At 53.5% G+C, this 20,092-nt stretch overlaps 2 protein-coding genes across 2 annotated transcripts; one reads left to right on the top strand and one right to left on the bottom strand.

The window, feature by feature from the left end:
* Positions 1 to 1,888: 1,888 nt before the first annotated feature.
* LOC308487329 (peptidoglycan recognition protein 3-like) lies at positions 1,889 to 10,725 on the bottom strand (the record flags this gene model as incomplete). The annotated part of the gene is made up of 8 exons (XM_081025412.1): positions 1,889 to 2,067; positions 2,735 to 2,853; positions 5,096 to 5,294; positions 6,475 to 6,627; positions 7,571 to 7,689; positions 9,069 to 9,270; positions 9,932 to 10,030; positions 10,671 to 10,725. The coding sequence occupies 8 exons, from the start codon at positions 10,723 to 10,725 to the stop codon at positions 1,889 to 1,891; spliced, it is 1,125 nt and encodes a 374-aa protein (XP_080881538.1).
* A 6,378-nt stretch (positions 10,726 to 17,103) lies between these two features.
* S100A9 (S100 calcium binding protein A9) lies at positions 17,104 to 19,741 on the top strand. The gene is made up of 3 exons (XM_081025168.1): positions 17,104 to 17,123; positions 17,509 to 17,674; positions 19,333 to 19,741. The coding sequence occupies exons 2-3, from the start codon at positions 17,534 to 17,536 to the stop codon at positions 19,627 to 19,629; spliced, it is 438 nt and encodes a 145-aa protein (XP_080881294.1). The 5' UTR covers positions 17,104 to 17,123; positions 17,509 to 17,533; the 3' UTR covers positions 19,630 to 19,741.
* Positions 19,742 to 20,092: the final 351 nt, after the last annotated feature.

Genomic DNA, 20,092 nt, shown 5'->3' with positions numbered 1-20,092 from the left:
CTGGTAGAACCCCCCCTCCCCCGCAGTAAATCAGGAAGGGGCACTGAGATCCCCTGGGCCTACTTGAACCTGCAGACAAACCATTCTTTCCCTGATTTACAAGCCAGGTCGCCTGAGGACAAATGACAAATGGACAGAGTGAATCCAGAGCGGTCTGAAGGACAGTCTTTGAAAAGCATAAAGGGCTATAAAAACGTGAAAACCTGCCTGGTGATAAGAGCTGTTCAAACACTCAGAAAGCGAAGACATGTAACCACAGAAGCAGTGCAAAATGGTCCGACCCTGTTTAATGAGCGAATAAGTTGCTCTTCTGAGACAACAGATGAAAACCGCATGTTATGTGGCCCAAGCCTGTGCAGGAGAGAACTTTAACCTCCAGCTTCACCCAGAATCAAAGCCTCTCCCCACACTCCCACCCCCCAACGACCCCATCACCCCCCACCTCCCACCCCCCCACACACACACATACGGAATCAAAGGGACATAACCAGAACTTGGACGCTGGAACCCTTCCAGAAGCAGAGAGTCCACCGTCTAGTAAGATCCGGTGTTGACAACCCTTTACCATAAATGGCCAAGCTCCAAGTTCCTCCACTTAAAACTCGCCCCGCCAGCACTTCCGCACACCTGCTCCCTGTAGCCCCTTAAAATCCTGCCCCAATCCTGGATCAGGGAGTTCCAGCTTTTGAGCACTGGTTTCCCGTTCTCCTGGGTGGCGCCATTCATAATAAAATAGCCAATCCTTCTCCACTGCAATTCTCGGTGGTTAGAGTTCGCCTCTGCTGGCACCGGGTCGTCAAACACTCTGTTCTGTAACAGACCAAATACCAAATACCAAAGGTATGGGGGCAGGGGGAGTCCATGTTTCTGGCTCCTTCTATTGTCCCTCCCCCTTCTTCCTCCTCCCTTCGTTTCCAGATCAGGAAAAACAACAGCAGTTCCTGTGCTTCTCCTGAGCAGCAGTACTTGTGTCCTCTGTTTGAAAAGAGGGGCTTCCCTCTGGGCAGGAGCCACAACTCTGGGTCAGCCTGACACCCAGGGGCCGGGCCAGGCAAGGGCAGGCAGCGGGCACCGGGCGCCATGCGTGGACTCAGCCTGAGCCTGGATGAGTGTGTGGTCCCTGCCCTCTTGGAGCTCTGGGAAGATGGGCACCCAGGACCCTGGAGACACAGCACCCAGTACAGACAAGTCACCACAACCAGCTCTGAGCCTCAGGCAGAGGAAACGGGAGCAGAGAGGATGCTGGTGGGAGGGTTCCCCAAGGATGGGATGATGAACAAAATGGAAAGGGGAGCAGGAACCTGGATCTACTCATTCGTTTATTCACGCATTTCTTCCCCAAATATCTGTAGTACCTACTAGATTCCAGACACTGCTGAGAAACTGAGGACACAGAGAAAATGGACTGGTCAGAGAGAATAGACACATCTAGAAAAAATTAAGCCCTGAGTAAGGGCTGCACTGAAGTATAGATGAGTGAGTGTGTGAGTAGAGAGGAGGGGCTGGGGCACTGACCCAGATCGCATGTGACACTCAGGGCTGCTGGGCAGACAGCAGGACAGGGGCACCAGGCAGGGGGGCACATGCAAAGGGAGTGAGAAGTCAAACAGGGACCAGCCGTCACGTTACCAGGCTGAGGAGCTGGGAGCCAGGGCAGAGGAAGATGACGAGAGGGGAAGTGGGCCCAGACTCAGAGGGCTGGATGCCCAGCCATGGGGGTCGCTGGAGGATGCCAGCAGAAGAGGGTCATACCAACCTGAGACAGGAGGACGGACGGGGCTGGCAGGGAGGGACATGAGGTGTTGAGCCATCGTGGAGGGTGAGGACAGGGGCGGCCCAGCAGCCCGTGAGGGGAGTGGGGGGACAGTCTCAGGGAGCAGGGGCTCCCTCACTGCCTGAAATGAGGCCAGGTGCTGATGACGTTGTACAAAGCCTTCCCAGGAGACAGGATATTGCTAACGTCACTGTGCCCCACCAGAAGGTAGTTGGGAGTCAGGTACCCCTTGTCCACCGCACACTGGATCAGGGCTTGGGCCGCCTCCAGCGCCGCGGCATTGGGGGGCTTTTCTGCAAAACACATTTTACCCCATCAATCATCAGGGTCTCCAGGTTACTTGCTTAGGGCGGAGACAAGAGCCCAGATTCCAGTCTCCCTCTGCCCCCTCCCCCGCCCACCAGCACCACCACAGTCAATACACATAAACTGTGACAGCCAGGCACAAAGAGAAAACAACGTCATTGCGTTCCTTGATTCCCGCATGCAAAGCTTCTTCCGGAAAATTCAAAACTGCTCTGGAAGAGAGGCTGTAGCCCAGCACACTTTTCTCAGAAGGCATCACTAGGTAGCCATGGCCCCACCGGACCAGCCATGGCCACGGCTTTGCATAATAGGCAGTGAGGCTCCCCAGCACTGTTGCCATGGTTACCAAGGAAAAGGATGCACTTGCTGACTGAGCCACAAAAGCACCAAAGTTTGCAAAAGATTATGTTCTGTCTTGCTCCATGCTTGTCTTGGGTATGGCTATGAGGAGAGATGGGGATTGGATGGCTTGGGGACACTGCTCTGCCATCGAGGGACTCCTGGTGACCTGCATCCAGTATGGAGAGTCCTTTAAAGCTAAAATGTTCCACTGACACTGCCAGGCACCACAAGGTGGCCTCTTCCCCCATCCTCCCTAGACATTCCACACCGTACTTTATCACCCAGAACCTCTGCCCCATGTTCACTCCTTACCTACAAAGTTGCCGATGAACGCAATTCCTAGGCCAATATCGTTGTATCCGTAAGTGTGAGAGCCTTGGCGATGCCAGCCAACACCTTCGTACACAGCGCCGTCCTGGCCCACAAGGAAGCTAGGATTGGGCAAAGGGAAACGGAGGAAGTCACTCTGGGAAGAAGGACTGGCTTCATTCACTCCTTGACTCATTCATTCCCTCTTTCGTCCATTTATCGGATATTGACTGAAAGGCTCTTACGGGCCAATGTGCACAGAGACAAAAAAAGAAAAACAACGACAGTCCCTGAACCCGAGAAGTGAGGTCATGCAGTGACAAGCAATCATAGTCCCAACTTCAATCCCCTGCCACGTGGCCTTTCTCCCCATAAAGCCACAGAATCTGACCCTTCCACTAGTACAGTGGAAACGTATTTTTCTTCTGGGTTACGCTGACGCTGTGTAGGAAGGTGGTGCTCCTGGGCACTCCGGTCGAGCCCCTTCTTTCTTCTCACTCAACATGTTCTTTCCAATCATCCAGTCTCGTAGCTTCAATTACCATCTATAAAGACCACATGCCCCAACAGACTCAGCTGCTTCTGCAGTTTTCTCAGCCAGAAACTGGGCATCATCCTGAGTGCCTCCCTCTTCCTCCCAGTCGCATCCAATCACGAGTCACAGCTGGTCAATCGGTTTGTCAATCACATCTCCTACTTCAAATCCCTCCTCTTCCCTCTATGCCGACGGCCACTACACTGCTGCAGGTGCCCACCATATTTGTCAGAATTACTGCAATACCTTCCTGCTCAGTGTTTCGCCTGCTTCCAATCCATTCTTAAAATAGCACCCAGAGTGGTTTTGCTAAAACACGAATCCTATCATAGGGCATGACCTTCCAGTTGCCCTTCAAATAGAGTCAATCTGTCAGGACCAACTCCGAGGCCTCTCGTGATATGACTGCTGTCGGCCTCTCCAGCCTTACCTCTCACCCTTCCCCTCTTGAAATCTAGTTTTACGTATGAGTTGAGGTTCTTCAGGGCCTCAGAGATATGTGCTCTGTCTGCATCCAGGCCCTTACTTGGAACATTCCCCCATCCTTGTTTGCTTGACTAACCCCCACGTGTTACCTGTGTCTCTGCTTGGATGCCCCGCACTCTGGGAGCTCTACCCTGACACACTCACTCCCCCGAAGCCTCATCCTGTGTCCATCCTCTTCCTCGTCCGTCACAGCCTAATTCTGACCGGTCCTTACTGGTTTGCTATCTTCCCTCTCTCCTCCCCAGAGGAAGGAACCATTTCTATCTTGCCAAGCACCAGGCACATAACAGATACCCAACAAACACAGGTAAAAAAGTTAGAACACAGTGAGTGAGAGGATGCTTTGTCTTGATGACAGTCAACATCCAGATTAGAGATGACGGACCCCGAGGCTGGAGGGCGAAGGGGACAGCATAACAGGTTTCAAAGTCAAGAAACAGGGATCGAGTCCCTGATGACTGAATGAGAAGGGAAAACTAACATTCCCTCAGCGTGTGGCAGTTTGCATTTGGGATTTCCAAATTTACCATCCAAGGCCGTGGAAAGTCCCACAAAAAACAGCAACAGTTTCCGCTGTCCACAAAGCTTGCTTTTTAGTGGGAGTTAAGAGGAGAGAGTCAGCAGCCAAAACAGGACACATGCAAAAGCACGTCCACCCGAGACTTTGTGAAGTTTGTCGTGATGAAGTCACAAAGGGTTGCCATCTGTCATACTCTAACGCTAAATCCCTTCTATGAAATGCCAAGTAGCTTCAGCTATTCCATTAGCTTCGTGTTTCCTTATTATGGACGTGGCGTTAAAGACACTGAACAAGAACATTCTGATGTCACTCTGTATCTTCAAATAGAACAGAGATTGTTGTCCCTGCTGGAGAGATGAGGAGAGGGGCCCAGAGACATGAAAAGCTCCTGTGCATATAAAACAGAGTAAACAATACCAGAGGTACTGAGGATTCTAACAGCAGAGAGAGCAAGTTTGGGGCTGGGAGACCAAGGCAGGGGGTGAGCAGGGGCTGTGTCTCTGAGTGGTTGGAAGGGATTACAACAAAAGAGGCACAACCCTTCGACGGCCTTGTGGAAGGCGCTCACAGTCTTGCTGTATCACTGCTGCTTCTAACGTCTACTTTCCAGAGTCTACTTCTCAGCCCCTCGTGGAGAAGAGAGATAACTAACTCTTCGCTATGTCTGAATGATAGACCAGAGTCTCACACAAATAAAACGTGATACCGTATGTAAAGCACCTGGTACACAGGAAGGGCTCCATAAATATCGATTCCGTCCCCCAGCCTTTCTTCCTACAGCCCTAAAGAAAACGAGGGTTGCATCTCCACCAACCCCACTTACTGATATCCAATGTCACAGAAGTCCAGCTTGTCCATGTGGTAGGACTGTGTGTCTCGGACACGAATCTGACAATCCATGGATTCATTGCAGGTGGCCCCAGCAGTGTGGATGATGATAACATATTTGGCAGGGAGGTTCATTTTAGGGCAGTACGTCTCTCTCGCTTCCCAAGCTGACCGCGTAATGATGATGGGGCAAGCTGTGACGAAGTGAAAAGCCAAGGACATGGGCGCTCACCTGTGCCCACACACGGACCATCTCACCACTGTGGGCTGGGTTATTGCTCAGTCTCCCCGAACCACTCGTACCGACGGGCACACCAGCACACGCACTCAGCTGTGGGGTTCTGGGAAAGGCCAGATAAGAATTGCCTGGGTCTAGTGGCTGGAGCCAACGGACGGGAGCAAAAATCTACGGGTTCTGTTGATTGTACAGAGTCATGGCCATTTCCTTCAAAAGACAAAGTGTACCTACCTGCTTGAATATGCCTCGTAGATATAATACATACAGGTGTGTGGACGTATGGAACAGGGCCAATATGCAGAAATCAACTGACTTGCTCAGCTACTAATCGCATGTATATGGAAGTAATTTGAAATCTAATAAGGACTCTCCAAGTGTGAAAGGTTATCATTATTGAAGATAACAGTTGTCCGAAAGCAAGAAACACTAGAGACAATTTTCCAAAAACATTAATAAAAGATGCCCGTGATTCCAAGAAAAAGTCCACCCTCGCTGAGAATGCTAAACTACTGAACGTGCTTACTCGTTGTACTGGTTTTAGGTGGCTGCTTGATTTTTATTATCATGATTTTTCTTATCCACCTTCTCTGAATATTCACTCTGACGTCAATGTAATCGGTGAACTCAAGTTTTTCGCAGCCCTGTGGTCATGTTGCAGGTTTACGGAGTTTTGCACTTATGTGTGTATGTGTGTGTGTGTTCACATAGTAGACATGAATATACATACATGTTTATCCTGCCCACTTTTCTCCATAGCCTTCCTGTCAGCTGACATCATATGTATTTTACGTGCTGATTTCTGACTTCTTCACGTTATGTCTTTCTTCACTGAAATGTGAAGTGTTGTCTGTTTTGTTTACAGCTGTATCTTCAGTACCTAGAAGAGTGTCTAGTATTTGGTAACTATTGATGAAGTGAAAATGTGTGTACATACGTATTTATGTCAAGAACGGCTCCATGGCTATATTATTCCAATGGGGAGGAGAGGAGCCCAGGAAGACACCATCTCAGAATGTTCTGGACCTCAGCATAAGGTGTTCTTGGTCCAAGAAGCCAATGAACGCCAATAGGAAAAAGCCTTCCCTAACGGTTGAGTGCTCACTGGGAGAAGGGTGAGATGGGATTGAGAACCTTACCTTTCCTGGGCATCACTGGCTGCTGAGGGGTCAGGCAGGCCTCTTCTTTCAAGAGAAGTGGCTGAATATACCTGGGTGACAGGTGACCCTTCCGGATGGCATAGAAGATCAGGTCCTCTGCAGCTAATAAGGCAGCAGGGCTGGGAGTACTGCCTGAAAGAGGTGACACAGAACACAGAGCTGTCAGCAAGAAACTCCGACCTGGTCTAGACCTGGAAGGAGGATACGGTGACCACCTGAGCCTACAGAACTGATGGATGAGAAGAGAGGAAGCTCGACCAGTAGCCAGGACAGGGGACCGAAGAGACCAGGAACTAGTTGGACAGAGCTCCTGGAGGCAAAGTAGTTGACCTTTTCCAAGTGCCAAAATAAGACTTTTATCCGCTCCATCTGTAAGTGGAAGAGCTGGGAGGCAGTAAAAGCTGCATGCGAAGGGAGGCCTCCCTCACCCAGTCAGGTACGCCCTAGCATGGAGAAAAGGGTGACAGTATTTACTTAGGAGCTCTCGCGATCAGACATGCGGCAAGCACTCTTTACATCCATTAACTCATATAATTTTCATGGAAAACCTCTGAGATAAATGCTATTCGTCGCCCCGGTTGTCAGAGGAGGATCCTGGCAGGTGCCAGTCATTTGTCAGCTCTCCACTCCATCCTGCCCTCTGCTCTCCTGTCTTAGAAGGGGCTAAAACCCTGCAAACGACACTTCCCAGGCTGCGTTGCCTGGCGGCTTCCGATTGGGTTGTCCCCATGGGAGACGCTGGAGGAAGAGAGTAACCATGCCTTTCCACCTCTGCCACCTGCCCCTCAGTCACTCAACCTCAGACTCCACAAGCAAGGACAAACTCATGAGCTCAAGCAGAGTCAGTGGTGGCTTCAGCAATCTCGCAGGAGTGCAGACCAGAGAAGAGGAAGAGGACGAAAAGAAAGCCATGTCACCATGTCACAGAATCCAAGCGAGAAAAGTTCAAGAGGCGGGCGATGGTCAGCAAGGACAAGTATGATGTAGGCTGAAAAGACAAGGGTGTGGACACGAGAGACCACAGGAAGGCAGCGTAGTCAACCCACTGGCGGAGGGTCAAAGGGATGCGCATTACCTTCCTTGGCACCGAAGAAGGCGAGGCCCAGGGAGACGTTGTTGTAGCCCCGGGTGTGCATGCCTTGCACGCCCCAGCCAACACCTTCATACACGCTGCCATCGTCCCCAACCAGGAAGCTGTGGAGCAGGGAGATATGGGCTCAGGGACCGGCATTGTAGTACAGGCCTGCGAGAGGAGGAACCACCTGCCTCCCCTCCAAAGGGACCATGGCTCGAGCCATGGTCACTAAAGGGAATCTGTGTGGACTCGTCCCAGACAGTGGCTAAGCTAAGTCATTTATACGTGTCCTTAGAATTCAGAAGGACCCACTCCCTTGTTCAGACACCCCTGGGATTTCTCATACTCAGAAGGAGACGAGGTCTGCCATTAGCACACACCCAAGCACACGATGTAAGATTCTCTCTGCCTCCACATTCCTTTAACATGCCTGCCTTCCTTCCTCCACAATGCATGCTTCCGGGTAGTCTCCACACAGGTTGTCCATGGGATTTCTCCCTGCCAGGGCAACTGTCTTACAAAGACTCTCCAGGAAGGGGCACCTCCGACAAGGATGTGGACGTAGGCAGTGAATTTGGGAAGAGATCCCAGAAGCCATAATGAGGGATCAAGAAGAACGGGACAGAAGGTAGAAACCCAACAAAATGTGGGAGCTGGGATGGGAACAGTCTCCACCTGGGGCTCAATCCCCGGCACCACCACCACCACCAGCCCCACACGTGACCTTCCCAGGAACCGTGTACTTACACCTTGGAATTGTCCCTCAGGAGGGCTGGGGCCTGAGGAAGTTACCCACAACTCCTCCCCCCATCAGGGGGATATTACTCCCCTTCACCTCATAGGATTTGGGTGAAAGCCCGGAGCAGGAAACAGAGAGACGCAGCGGGCATTTAAGGCAGGCAGCCATCACCATGCACAGAAATTAGAGAAAGTCAGAGGTGGGCCGCGGGCACGTGGTCGTGGCCACCAATAGGGTCTGGTAGAGTGACCATCAGGGTGAGAGATGGACGATCGCCTCACCAAGATGGAAGCCCACACGCGTGGTGAAGTGGATATGCAGCGGACAAAGAGACAGTTCGGAGCCAGGGTGGGCGCCACAATTGTCACACAGCTGTGTGACTTGGAAGAAATCAGCCTCCCTAGCTTGGTCCCCTGGCCCATAGCATGGAGATAGTACCACTTAGATAGAAGGAAACGCACTCGGGCCCTGGAACTCCCCCCTACCCTGCAGTGTGCTGTGTCAACCGGGTTCCCAGGGGGTTCGACAGTATAGTTAGTACTTAACCTTCCCGGCTTCCTTGCAGGAGATCTCAGTGTCAAGGACCTCACAGAAAATCCCACAAGACCTGGAGTTTTTATAGGGTTTTTTAAATATTTCATTCATGATAAACCCAATGTAACCTCAACCCAGAAAGCCAGGAAATCAGATGTTAAGGGCGTGTGCCTAAAGAGCAGCTCCGACCGCGAGCCTCCCCGTGTCCCCAGCCCAGCCACGTACTTGTAGGCCACGTCACACCAGCTGTTGTGGTGCACGTGCTGAGTCTGCAGCGTTTGTAGCCTCTGACTGCACACAGTCCGGTTGTGACACTCCAGGCCAGGGACGTGGTGCGTGACAAGGAAATGCACCGGCGTGGCCAGCCGAGTGCTGCAGCCCACAGCTTCTGCCCCCCACTCCTTGCGAGAGACCATGGTGGAGACATCTGTGGGGAGAACGCAGGAGGGGTTGTCACTCAGCACACCTTGCTCATTGTCACATCAGCCCCGGGCGGTGGCATGTACCATCCTGGGCTGTGTCTGCCCCGTGCTGGTGAGGTGAGGCGTCTAGGAGGAGGCCTTCAGCAGCAGGCATACCCCCTTCCCCTCCACACCCCCATCTCATCTCCACTCACCCCCATCACGGAGTCTGCACCTGCACGGAGAACCTGGACGCTTTGCTGACTCCCAGCTGTCCCCACCCTGCACGCCCACCCTCCCTGCTCCAGAAAGTCTTCTCCGGAGCTTCTCACCACCCACTCTGGGCAACTCCCTGAGTCCCCTGTCCTGGGCACCCCCTGAGCGACTCCATCTCCTCTGCCTGGGGGCTCCCTCCAGGCAGAGCCCGGGTAGGGAGGGTGGGGAGAGTGTGTCTCCATCCTCAGGCGAGGGTCCTCTGAGTGCAGTGGCAACCTCTCCCCTTGCTGGTTTCTGTCCCCTCCAGGCACCACCCACCCCCAAGGGCCATGGTAATCTGTGCAGGTGTTTTGCCGGTGCCCCACTCTGCCCCACATGTCCCCATCCCAGTCACAAGTGGCTGTTTCTGTCTCAGAGACATCTGGTCACGTGACAAACCCCAGCGGTCCTTAAGCCTCCTCGCATACAGACCCACTCTGCTTTCTCCTGTGAGCAGGGAGACATTGGTAAACAGGTATTGGAGCCTCTCCAATATGTGTTTGGCTTGTGCCTGATCCCAGGAGACGTCACCTGCAAAGGGACATTCCGTTTTGCCTGGGTCCTCAGGAAGCCCTGTGCCAGCCAGCTCGGTGCACGGGCTCAGGCCAGGCATGGCCGCCCCTCCATGGTCTCTCTTCCTCCTCAGGTCCCTGGGCCCCTCCAGGAGCCCCTCTGTGCTGCCCAGGACCTGGTGTGCTTTCTCCAGCCAACTCCCCATCATCCTGCGAGGTTAGTTCCACAGTGAGGGGCAGGGAGCGGGAACGTCACCCTTTTCCCAAGGAACTCTCTGACTGACAAGCAGAAAGCTGGGTCAGAGGTGAGACTCTGGTCTACATAATAACACCACCAACAGAATCCCTGCTCCCGTTTCCCAAAGGCTGAGCCTTTCCTGCGCACCGTCTCCTTTCACCCTCACCCTCACAAATCTAGGAGCCTTGGGTCAATTTTCAGGTGGAAAAATTAAGGTTTAAAGAGCTGAATAACTCGTTTGAAATCATTGCCGGGGGCAGGGCAAGGATTTGAACCCTAGTCTACAGACTCCAAGCTCTGGGCTCTGAAGGCAATGCGACCCTTTCTCCCTACACAAGAGTCAGCATTTAAAGAATTCCTGATAAGAGACTTGAGGACCATCCCTCTCCATTCCTCTCCGATCCAGTGAAGGAAAACTCACCCCAGGCCCCGAGACCCAGTGCGGATAAGACCACAAGGCACGACAGCATCATCATGTGGTCCTAGACAGCAACAGGGAGAGTGTAGACGGTGGAAGAGGAGACGCAGACAGTGAATCAGACCCTGTTGGCTCCTCAGGCACCCACCCCAATGGATGTCTGCCTCCTGCCAAACGCAGGCCTCCTGAGGGCCAGCACGTGGCCAGGCTTCCCAGGGTGCCACACTCAGGACAGCTACTCATCGGATGGTAAACACCCTCATCCTCTTACCCTGGGCAACTCCATTTCATTGAGGGCCTACTATGTGCAAGACACTAGAACATGCAATCTCATTTAATCCTTACACCACAGCTGCAATGTAGGATTGCAGACTCCCATTCTCATAGAAGAATCCAGGAACACTAGAACCAACATGAAACGCACATACGTGGGTCACTGCGGAGACCTCCTTCCCGGTTGGGGGTAGGGTGGGGTGAGAGGGGTGTCGAAGTGGGGCAGTCCCCAGTTCTAGGGCAGAAGAAATCTCCTCATCTTAACACTCCACCGGGTGAAGTCCAGATCCTTCGATGGGAGAGGGCTTCCCAGAAAGAAACACACACACTCACACTCAGAAATACCTGGGGTCCCGTGCAGCTCTGGGTACAGGCAGCTCCCCCTTTCACACTTGGCCCTGGCCTGTCCTCCAGCCGCTGCTTCCTGGGCCCTCACTCTCCCTGCACTGGAGGCCACTCCCTCCCGGGAATGGAGCCTCAGGCTCTGGCTTCCAGGAGAGAAGAGGAAAGCTGGGCCCCTAACAAAGGTGGAGAGGAGAAGGAGAGCAGAGCTTCCAGGCTGGGTCCACAGCACCAAGAGGAGCTCAGGTGAGACTGGACTCGGGCTGAGAGCTAGGACCCGCCCTGTGAGTAAGCCCAGGTGCCTCCTCCCTGGGAAAGGACACAATTGCCCAAGGTCCCTGAGCGGCTGCCTCGTCCCAGCTCCCGGGAAGCCCAGCCAACCTGGGGGTGCCCCTGGGACCTGGGAGTGTGTCCCACATGTGGGGACTTCCTGCCCTGGAGACAGACGTGCTCCGTGGTGTGGAGGCTGTGAGTGGAGGTCCCTCAGCAACATCCACCCCCTTCCACCCCCTTTCCACCAGGTCACCAGCAGGGGCAGGGTGGGGACAGAGAAATAGAAAGGTACATTCCAGGAGACAGCTGTTATTCTGCCCCTGCAGTCTACGTGTCCATCATCCCCCCTCCTGCCATACCCCCACCCTCAGTGTCAACTGTCACCCACCCAGGAAACCTCCCACAAACCAGGTATCTCCAGCCCCTGGCCCACTTGCAGCACAAGGCCACGTTACGCTCATCGCCTGACCGGTGCCACACTCTGCAGTCTGGTCTCACTTTTTTCATGGAACACCATTTTCACTTAAAGAACAGATAATAGCCAAGATGTGGATATTTATGCTAGGGTATATACCTGGCAGGCATTTTCTTGAAAAATGAACAGAGTGAAACTTTCAAGTCAAGGAAAACAACCAATGGGATTTGTTAGCGTAATAAACACGTATGGAGCGAGCTTTCAAGCACAAATTAGAATTTTGGAATATTGTGCCTGCCACCATGAGTATGACCATTTCCCAATACTTACAGACTTTTCTGATGAGATCAATGGTGATATTAATACATGCCTATATATATATATATATATATATATATATGATAATGAAATGTGTCAACAGTTGGAAGATGTGTATAATTTAGTGAATCCATATTTTCCAGGTGACCAACACATAAAGTTACAAAGTCATGACTGCATAAAAGACCAATTCAAATTTTATGCTAGACCAGTGAATTCTAATAGAGTACAATGGATTTGTTGATATGGTGTCAGATTCTACATGGCAACTAACCTTTAAGAAACTTCCACTTGTTGAGTTTTGGTGAATTATCAAAGAAGAATATCCGCAATGATTTTTAAAGACTATAAATATACACTTCCCTTTTCCACCTCCTTATCTGTGTGACGCTGGACTTTCTTTATATCTTCAATCCAAACATCACATATAGCACATTAAATGCAGAAGTGGATACGAGAATCCAGTGATCTTATTTTAAGCCATAGAGGTGTGCAAAAATTTTTTTTTTATATCACTCTTCTCACTAGCTTTTTCAAAGATAATTATTTTGTGTGTTCTGTTTAATGTGTTAATATGCAGTGGGTTTACTAATACTACTTTAGGTGAATGAATAAGTACTTCCAATTTTTTAATGTTTAATATTGCAAATATTAATAGATGTAACCCACGTAAACAAAAGTTCTTTGGACACTTGATAATTTTTCAAGTAAAAAAGAACAAAAAGGTTGAGAACCGGGTCCAACGAATGCCACAGGCTGTCCTGACGCAGGTAGGCCACGAGGGGGCAGCACGGACTCGGCCTTTCACCCACAGGGATCGCCCCATTCCCTATCCCCATCACTCCTCCCCACTTCCTTTTCCTCCGTCTCTGGGTTCTCCCAGCTGCACAGCTTTTTTAATCACAGGAAAGAACAATTTTCTAAGCATAGGTTCCATCAAAACCCATTCAATCACATATTAATCTGCAAACGTTTATCAGCTGTCTCTCATACACAAAGCTTATCAGCCAGGGCTGAGTACACACAAGAACCCCCACTCTCAAGGAGTTAATAATAATCTCGTGAGGGAGACTGACCCAAAAGCCAGTGATTAGAATGGCAACCTGGTAATGTGTGTGAATGCCCTTTGTTTTCTCTAAAGGGCTCTATACTTCAAAGGGATTCCAGAGAGTCCGGGGGAAGCAAACAGCTGACCTAAAAGCCAGCTGATCCCACGACCTCACTTAATGGATAAGAAAATGGAGCCCTGGGCATGGAAATGACTTCCAAAGCCCCCCCCAGCAGGCCTGGCAAAGCTAGGACTAGAACCCAGCTCTCAGCCCTCAGTCCGCTCTAATTTTCAACCAGGGTCGCTCCCATAAGCTACAGGATGCAGAGCCTGGGGAAAGCCCCCAAGGGGGGTCTGGTATTACACCCCCGACATAACACCTGGTGTACTATTAGAAGGAGCAGGATTCTCTGCAGACAACAGCAGGCTGCAGAGAAGGGGAAAGGCACAGACCCACTCTTGGTCCAGGGCCGGGGTGGGTGTGGGGGAAGTGGGGATTGGGGGAGCACCACGATGGCATTAGAGCTGCAGGAGCTCTGCCTGCTCACCTGTGCTGATTTGTTTTTAACACAGCCCAGGAAACCAGACCCTTTTCTCCCAATGGCCACCTCCAGAGTCACTGTTCAGAACCAGAAAACTTGCCCCAATTCATGTACTAGCAGGAGGCTGTGAGTTTCCCCAAGGAGATGACCCCACTGCCCACCACCCCTATCCCAACCTCTGGCCTCAGGTGGCAGTGAGGAGGCTGGGTGGGGGTGGGGCTCCGATTGATGGGGCCAGGAATGGCCTGCCACGGTCAGGACCTGCCCAGCTCAGGCCTGCCACCCCCGCCCCCAGTCCGGGCTAGTCTGGGACCATGGAGCTGCTGTGCCCCGGGACGAGAGAGAACCCACTGCCAACATGGGATGCCGTCTATTTCCAAGGCCCGTCCAGCCGCTCACTCCCACCAACTGCTGATACTATTCCCATCCTCGTTTCACTTTCATGCGGAGATCCGTGGCTCTGCAGAAAGTCACCGGGCAACAGACCAGTGCTCATGTCACACTCACTCACGTCTTCGTGTATCTGTGTCCTCCAGCGTCTATTCATTCAACAAACGCTCCCCCGACGCCCCCTGAGCCAGGCCCTGTGGGGACCTGCAGGAGCGAGTCCCGCAGCAACACGGAGGACGCGAGAACTCCGAGGCGCAGCAGAGGTCAAACTTTGTCCTTCACACACCATGCTTCACTGTGAATGTCTTCATTCTCCTCTAAAATTAGGTGTCAAATTTTAAAAGCAGACGTTCTCACATAAAAATTCAGATGTCCCGAACCTTCGGAGGTCCAGCAGCACCAGGTCCACTTTCCCACGTGGCCACCCTGGCCTGCGGCCCAGTTCCAGCTGTCCCATTCGCCACAGTCTCCACCGCTCCCTAGTGTCTCGACCCTGAGGCCCCGCGTCAGTAGCCACAGTCACCCAACAGGTGACTTTCTTGCTGACATTCTCAGGCCCAGCCCGCCTCACCCGTTTCCTCTAAGTACCGTGTCCCGGAAAACTGCGTCTGAGATCCTCGGTTCAGAGTGGAACGTGCTTCGGTAGAGGCAGCAGAGGGTGCTGTGGGCGCACAGATGAGAGGTGCCCAGGCACCTGTCCCAATTGCCTGAAACAAGAGGTTTCCTAACAGCCGGAGGAGGGAGGGCGCGGCCCTGTGCGCTTCCTCCATCAGCTCAAACAATGGGGTCCTGTTGGGGAATGCCCCTGAAGTTTCCATCCACGTATTCCTGCGCCCTACCTGCACTGTCCATTGATTCATAGATGATCTGCTCATTCATTTAAGCACGCATTCAGCAAGCATTCGTTAAATATGTGCTGTGTGCTTGGCACTGTGCCAGGCGCTGTCCTTAGCTCCCCAGAGTTCAAATGTGACTAGAAACTCAGGATATAAGATTATGCCTTCCCCGTGTATTGTGATTCACTCACCAACTCTTCCTCCAGCGTCTGGCACATAGTAGGTGCTCAACCAATACTTGTATGAATGAATGAGTGAAAAGACAACCGATAATAATACCTCTTATTTACCGATCTCTTCCAGCTTTACACGTAGGGTCTCAATTCTCAAGGTAGGTCCTGTAATTATCCTACTTTGCTGATCAAGAAAGTGAGGCACGGAGAGGTTAAGAGGCCAGATCACACAGCCAGTGTGAACTGAGCCACTATTCCACGTGCCATCTCAGCAGTGCAGACGGGACGTGCTGAGGGCCAAGTTGTCGCACACACGGGCTGCCTCGGGCTTCCAGGGGGCAGAGCAGCAGTGAGGGCCGGGGCGGTGAGGGAAGGCTTCCTGAGGACCAGACGAAGGTCTGGTTCAAGTGGAAGAGAGAACCTTCCCTGGTGAAAGGGGAGAGGCCAGAGGAAGCAATAGGTTAGGGAAGGTGCGTACAGTAGGTCCTCTGGACACGATTCCTGGGCGGAGGGGCAGGGGTGCTAGTAAGGACACGATTCTTCAGCAGATGTGAGGTCTCCCTGTGCCGAGGCCTGAATGGACATGAACGTGAGTAAGAACGCCCCCTGAGGACCTACAGGCCAAGATCAGACAAAAGCAAAATATGTATATAAGTTCACTCCAGAAAGGGAGTGTTGAGAGCCAGAAGTGGCGGGGGTATCGTTGTCCATTGTCCGAGGAGAGAGACTGTGCCCCGCTGGAAAGAACAGAGCAGGCTCCGTGGACCAGGTAGCATTTGAATGAGGGGCAGGTAGGACTGTACCCTACAGAGGGGGAAGGGCATTCGGGGTGAGAGCAGCAAAGACAAAGGCCTGGAGGTGGGGGGTGACTCAGGGGGGGAGGGCAGGCAGGGTGGGGAGCTTTGTGCCTGTACAGAGCAGCTCAGCCTTCTCCCCTGTTCTCCCTGGGTGATGGGAGGTTTGCAGCCAGGGAGGGACGGGTCTTGCCCAAGAGGCCACATCAAAACAGTTGTCTCTGGTTATAAGCTCCTTGAAGGCGTGGCTCCCACAGCAGGATTTAGAGGAGTAATGCTGACAGCCTCTATAGAGACTCAAGCCCTGAGGGTCTCTCACCCAGGCTACAACAGGAAGTTTAATCCGAATCACCCTTAATCAGGAACCAGGATGCTGGGCCCAATTCCTGATATGTCACCAACAGGCTATGTGACCTTACTCAGGTCCCTCTCTGCGTGTCAGTTTCTTCATCTGCAATACAAGGGGGTTGACAACCCTGAGGGCCCTTCTGACTCCAACTCAATACCGCCCCCCATAAATCTAAGACCTCCATGTCAACCGCTCACCCTCCCACAAGCACAGAGCCAGGCAGGCAGGGGAAGGCTCAGCCATCCTTGCTGGGCTACCCACATGGGGGAGGGGTCAGAGTGGACCGGGCTCCTCGGGGGTCCTCTGCCCACCACCACCACTGGCCAGCATAGGTGGGAAGGTGACACCTCAACAGGGCAGGGGGAGGGAGGGATGCCAGAGGAGAGGCAGCTTGTTGTCCGGGTTTAGGGAGGGCAGGGGTGTGGGGTGGAGGGGAAGTGAACTAACCAACCAGCTTCCTCCTCAACCAGCTCCAGGCCCAGGACTAGGAATTTCACAAAAAAGCAAAAGGATCTGTGTGAACATTTCCTGTCACACCCCAGCCCCCTTCCTGGCAGTGACAGCCCAACTTGGGGTTACCACACTGCTCACCTGTGATGCAATCTGCCCACTAGAGGGCTGAGAGTCATGGCCAGGGGTGGCCTATAAATGCTGGGCACTAACAGCCCTGTCAAACCCCTCTGTGTGACTTCTCTCGGCTTTGGTGAGTGAGCTGCCAGCTTCCCTGGGCAGGAGCCTGCCTGCCTGCCGACTCTTCCTTTACTCCCCCCCATCTTCCTTTCAAACCCTCCTCCTGGAAGCCCTCCTTGATTGACCCACTCACTTTAAAGCTTCCTTCACATTTTCTAGGTCTTGTTCTGCAGGAGACTCCTGTTCTCAAGCGCTCTGATTTGGGGCATTCTCCAGATATATTCTAACGACCATTTCTCACACGTGAGGGACAGGGTCATCTCCCAGTTCAGTTGCAGCCTATGGCTTCCCTTATATTCTGTTTCCCCCTTCATACCTGAGAGCAACCAGAAGGAGGTGTCAGGGAAGCTTCCGGCCTTTTCTTCTAAGCGCTGACCCCTTGCATCTCCTCTGCTCAGACGGACCAGGAAGGTAGAAGACAAAATGTCGTCGCTGATGGAATGCAGCCTTGAGACCATCATCAACACCTTCCACCATTACTCCACGCGCCAGGAGCACCACGATCGGCTGAACCAGAAGGAGTTCAAACAGATGGTGAAAAAGGAGCTGCCCAACTTCCTCAAGGTAGGGCTGGGCTCCTGGCCACCGCCTGGGCTGAGGAGGGAGGAAGGGGTGCAATGGTCAAGGAGAAAATCCCAGCCTTCAGCCCAGCCTCCGGAGGCAGCGGGCGCCGAGGCCCTGGAGGGGCTCCAAGTTAGGCAGCACCCACGGAATCAAGAAAGACTGACTGATGCCGTGCTGTGTGCCAGGCCCTGTCCCGGGCAGGGGAGTGTGGTGGCAAACAGGGACCCAGTGTCCCGATGGGAGAGACAGACACACAGCAAAGCGGGTGACCAGTGCAGAGCACAGATACACCCAAAGCCAATAGGTGCCCGAAAGAAAGTAAACGGGAGTGCTGTGTGGGGGTGGGGCTGGGCGGGGGAGGTGACTGACTAGGTAGGTGGACAGGAAGGACCCCTCTGAGATGGTGACATTTGAGCTGAGACCTGAAGGTGGAGGAGGAAGTAGAAGCCCAGGAGACTAAGCCTCAGGCAGACACTGGGGACAAGACCTGAGGGGGCTCTTCCCACCGAGAGGGTCTCTAGCAGGAAACAAACCGCCTGTGGGAAAGCCCCGCCCAGCACTGACTGGCTGCTACACGGCACTCCGGACGCATGTACCCATCTGAAAACGATTAGTGCAGTTCTAGGAAAAAGGGGGATTTGTTCCACTAGATCTTTTGGGTTTCTTCACCAATTTGGGGACTTTGGGGGAAGAGAGGCCTGGACTAAGAAAGGTGGGACACCCGGGTCCCAGCCTCGGGTGCATTCCTGGAGCAGACGTCCTGGGGTCGGTGGCCAGCCCTCCCCACCGCAGTGGGTGGGATGGTGCAGCAGTAGGAGATACCAGGATGATGACAGCTCCCCGTAGGGGCAGACCTCAGCAAGCAGGACGCTGGGCCAGGGCAAACAAGAAAGAGCGCAGCCCAGAAGTAGTGCTGGCAAGGTTTCCTCTGTGCGAGGCCTGGGCCGGCCCATCCCCCACGCCCTCTGCCAGAAGCAGAGCCACAGGCCAGGAGGGGAAACTGGGACCTGGCCAATGCGCTGCTCAGGGTGACTGTTTTTCCCCAGGGGCGATGGCAATATTGTAGGAAAACAGACCGAACAGAGCGCTGCGGCCGCGGAAGGGCCTGGGAGGTGGGCTGGGCACCCACAGGGTCTGAAGGGGACTTAGCTGAGGTGCCCCAGGCAGCGAGTAGCATAACTGGAACAGCCCGAGCTCACTTCTGCCCCACCTGGATCCTTCCCTCACCTTGCGTGGCCTGCATACTTTGTCACGCCCTGTGGGGTCAGCAGGGACCCACCCTGTTCTGTCCCTCCACTAGAGCTGAATCATCTTGTTTTCCTCAGGTGCTTCCCGTTACACAGGTTGTAATGAGCATCACTAATTTGTAACCTCGAGGGAAGGGAGCGTGATGGAAAGGGAGGGAGCCAAGTCGGCAGAAGTGGAGGGAATGGGACACGACCGGGTTCTGAGTCGATCCCGGTTGTACGTGGAATAAACGGGACAGCAAACGGTGCCTCTGCCCCATTGCGGGCACTCCGTCAATGGTCGTGTCTAATTTTGAATTGAGGCCCAGGAGCCAGGTTTCCCTGTGCTTCTGCCATCGGGTCACTTGCTGGGCTACCGGGCCCCGGCCCTGGCGGCACCCAGGCCTGACCGCCCTGCCTCCCAACCTACAGAAGCAGAAGAGGAATGAGGCCGCGATAAACCACATCCTGGAGGAGCTGGACACAAATGGAGACAAGGAGCTGAACTTCGAGGAGTTCTCCATTCTGATCGCCCGGCTGACGGTGGCGTCCCACGAGGAGATGCACAAGAACGCCCCTCCAGGGGAAGGCCACAGCCACGGGCCAGGCTTCGGGGAGAGCCGCGGCACCTGCCACAACAAAGGTGGCACTGACCAATCTGGCCACGGCCACAGCCATGACGGCCACGGCCACAGCCATGGTGGCCACGGCCACAGCCACAACCACTAATCAGGAGGCCAGGCCACCCTGTCCCCGCCCAGCTAGGGCCCCAGGGCTGCATGCGGCATCGCCTTCACTGTGGGGCTGGGCCGGGGCTGAAATAAAGTGTTCCTCCAAGCCAGCGCTCTCTGCGTGTTTTTCCACTCCCTTCCCAACCCGTCCTGCCCCGGGGGTCTGGGGTGCACAGCCCTGGCGTTGATGGGGCTCAACCCCTTCATTCATGATACCAAGATGAGAAGCCGCCATAATGTGGGTTTGTTCTGAGCCCCTTGGGCTCCCTGCCCCGACCATTTCCTTACCTCTAACCTCAGGTCCTACTCCCGGTCACCCCAGCCCAGCTCAGGACTTCCCTGTCCAGCCTTGTCCCCACAGAAAGCAAAAGGGCCATATCCCATGCCCTCGACATGCCAGCCCCCACACCTACCCCCTGCAGCCACGAGCCCTCTTCACCCTGTACTGTCCACACAGCCGT

The sequence above is a fragment of the Rhinolophus hipposideros genome (assembly GCF_964194185.1).
Source record: "Rhinolophus hipposideros genome assembly, chromosome: 19".
NCBI classification, from domain to species: Eukaryota; Metazoa; Chordata; class Mammalia; order Chiroptera; family Rhinolophidae; genus Rhinolophus; species Rhinolophus hipposideros.
Note: the sequence above shows the minus strand (reverse complement) of the source record. Positions and strands in the feature narration are given on the sequence as shown.

Excerpts from the sequence above, each read along its gene's own strand:
- S100A9 (XM_081025168.1), top strand. The coding sequence starts at position 17,534 with ATGTCGTCGCTGATGGAATGCAGCCTTGAGACCATCATCAACACCTTC. Across the intron at positions 17,675-19,332 it reads AGCTGCCCAACTTCCTCAAG|AAGCAGAAGAGGAATGAGGC; the intron begins GTAGGGCTGGGC and ends CCCAACCTACAG.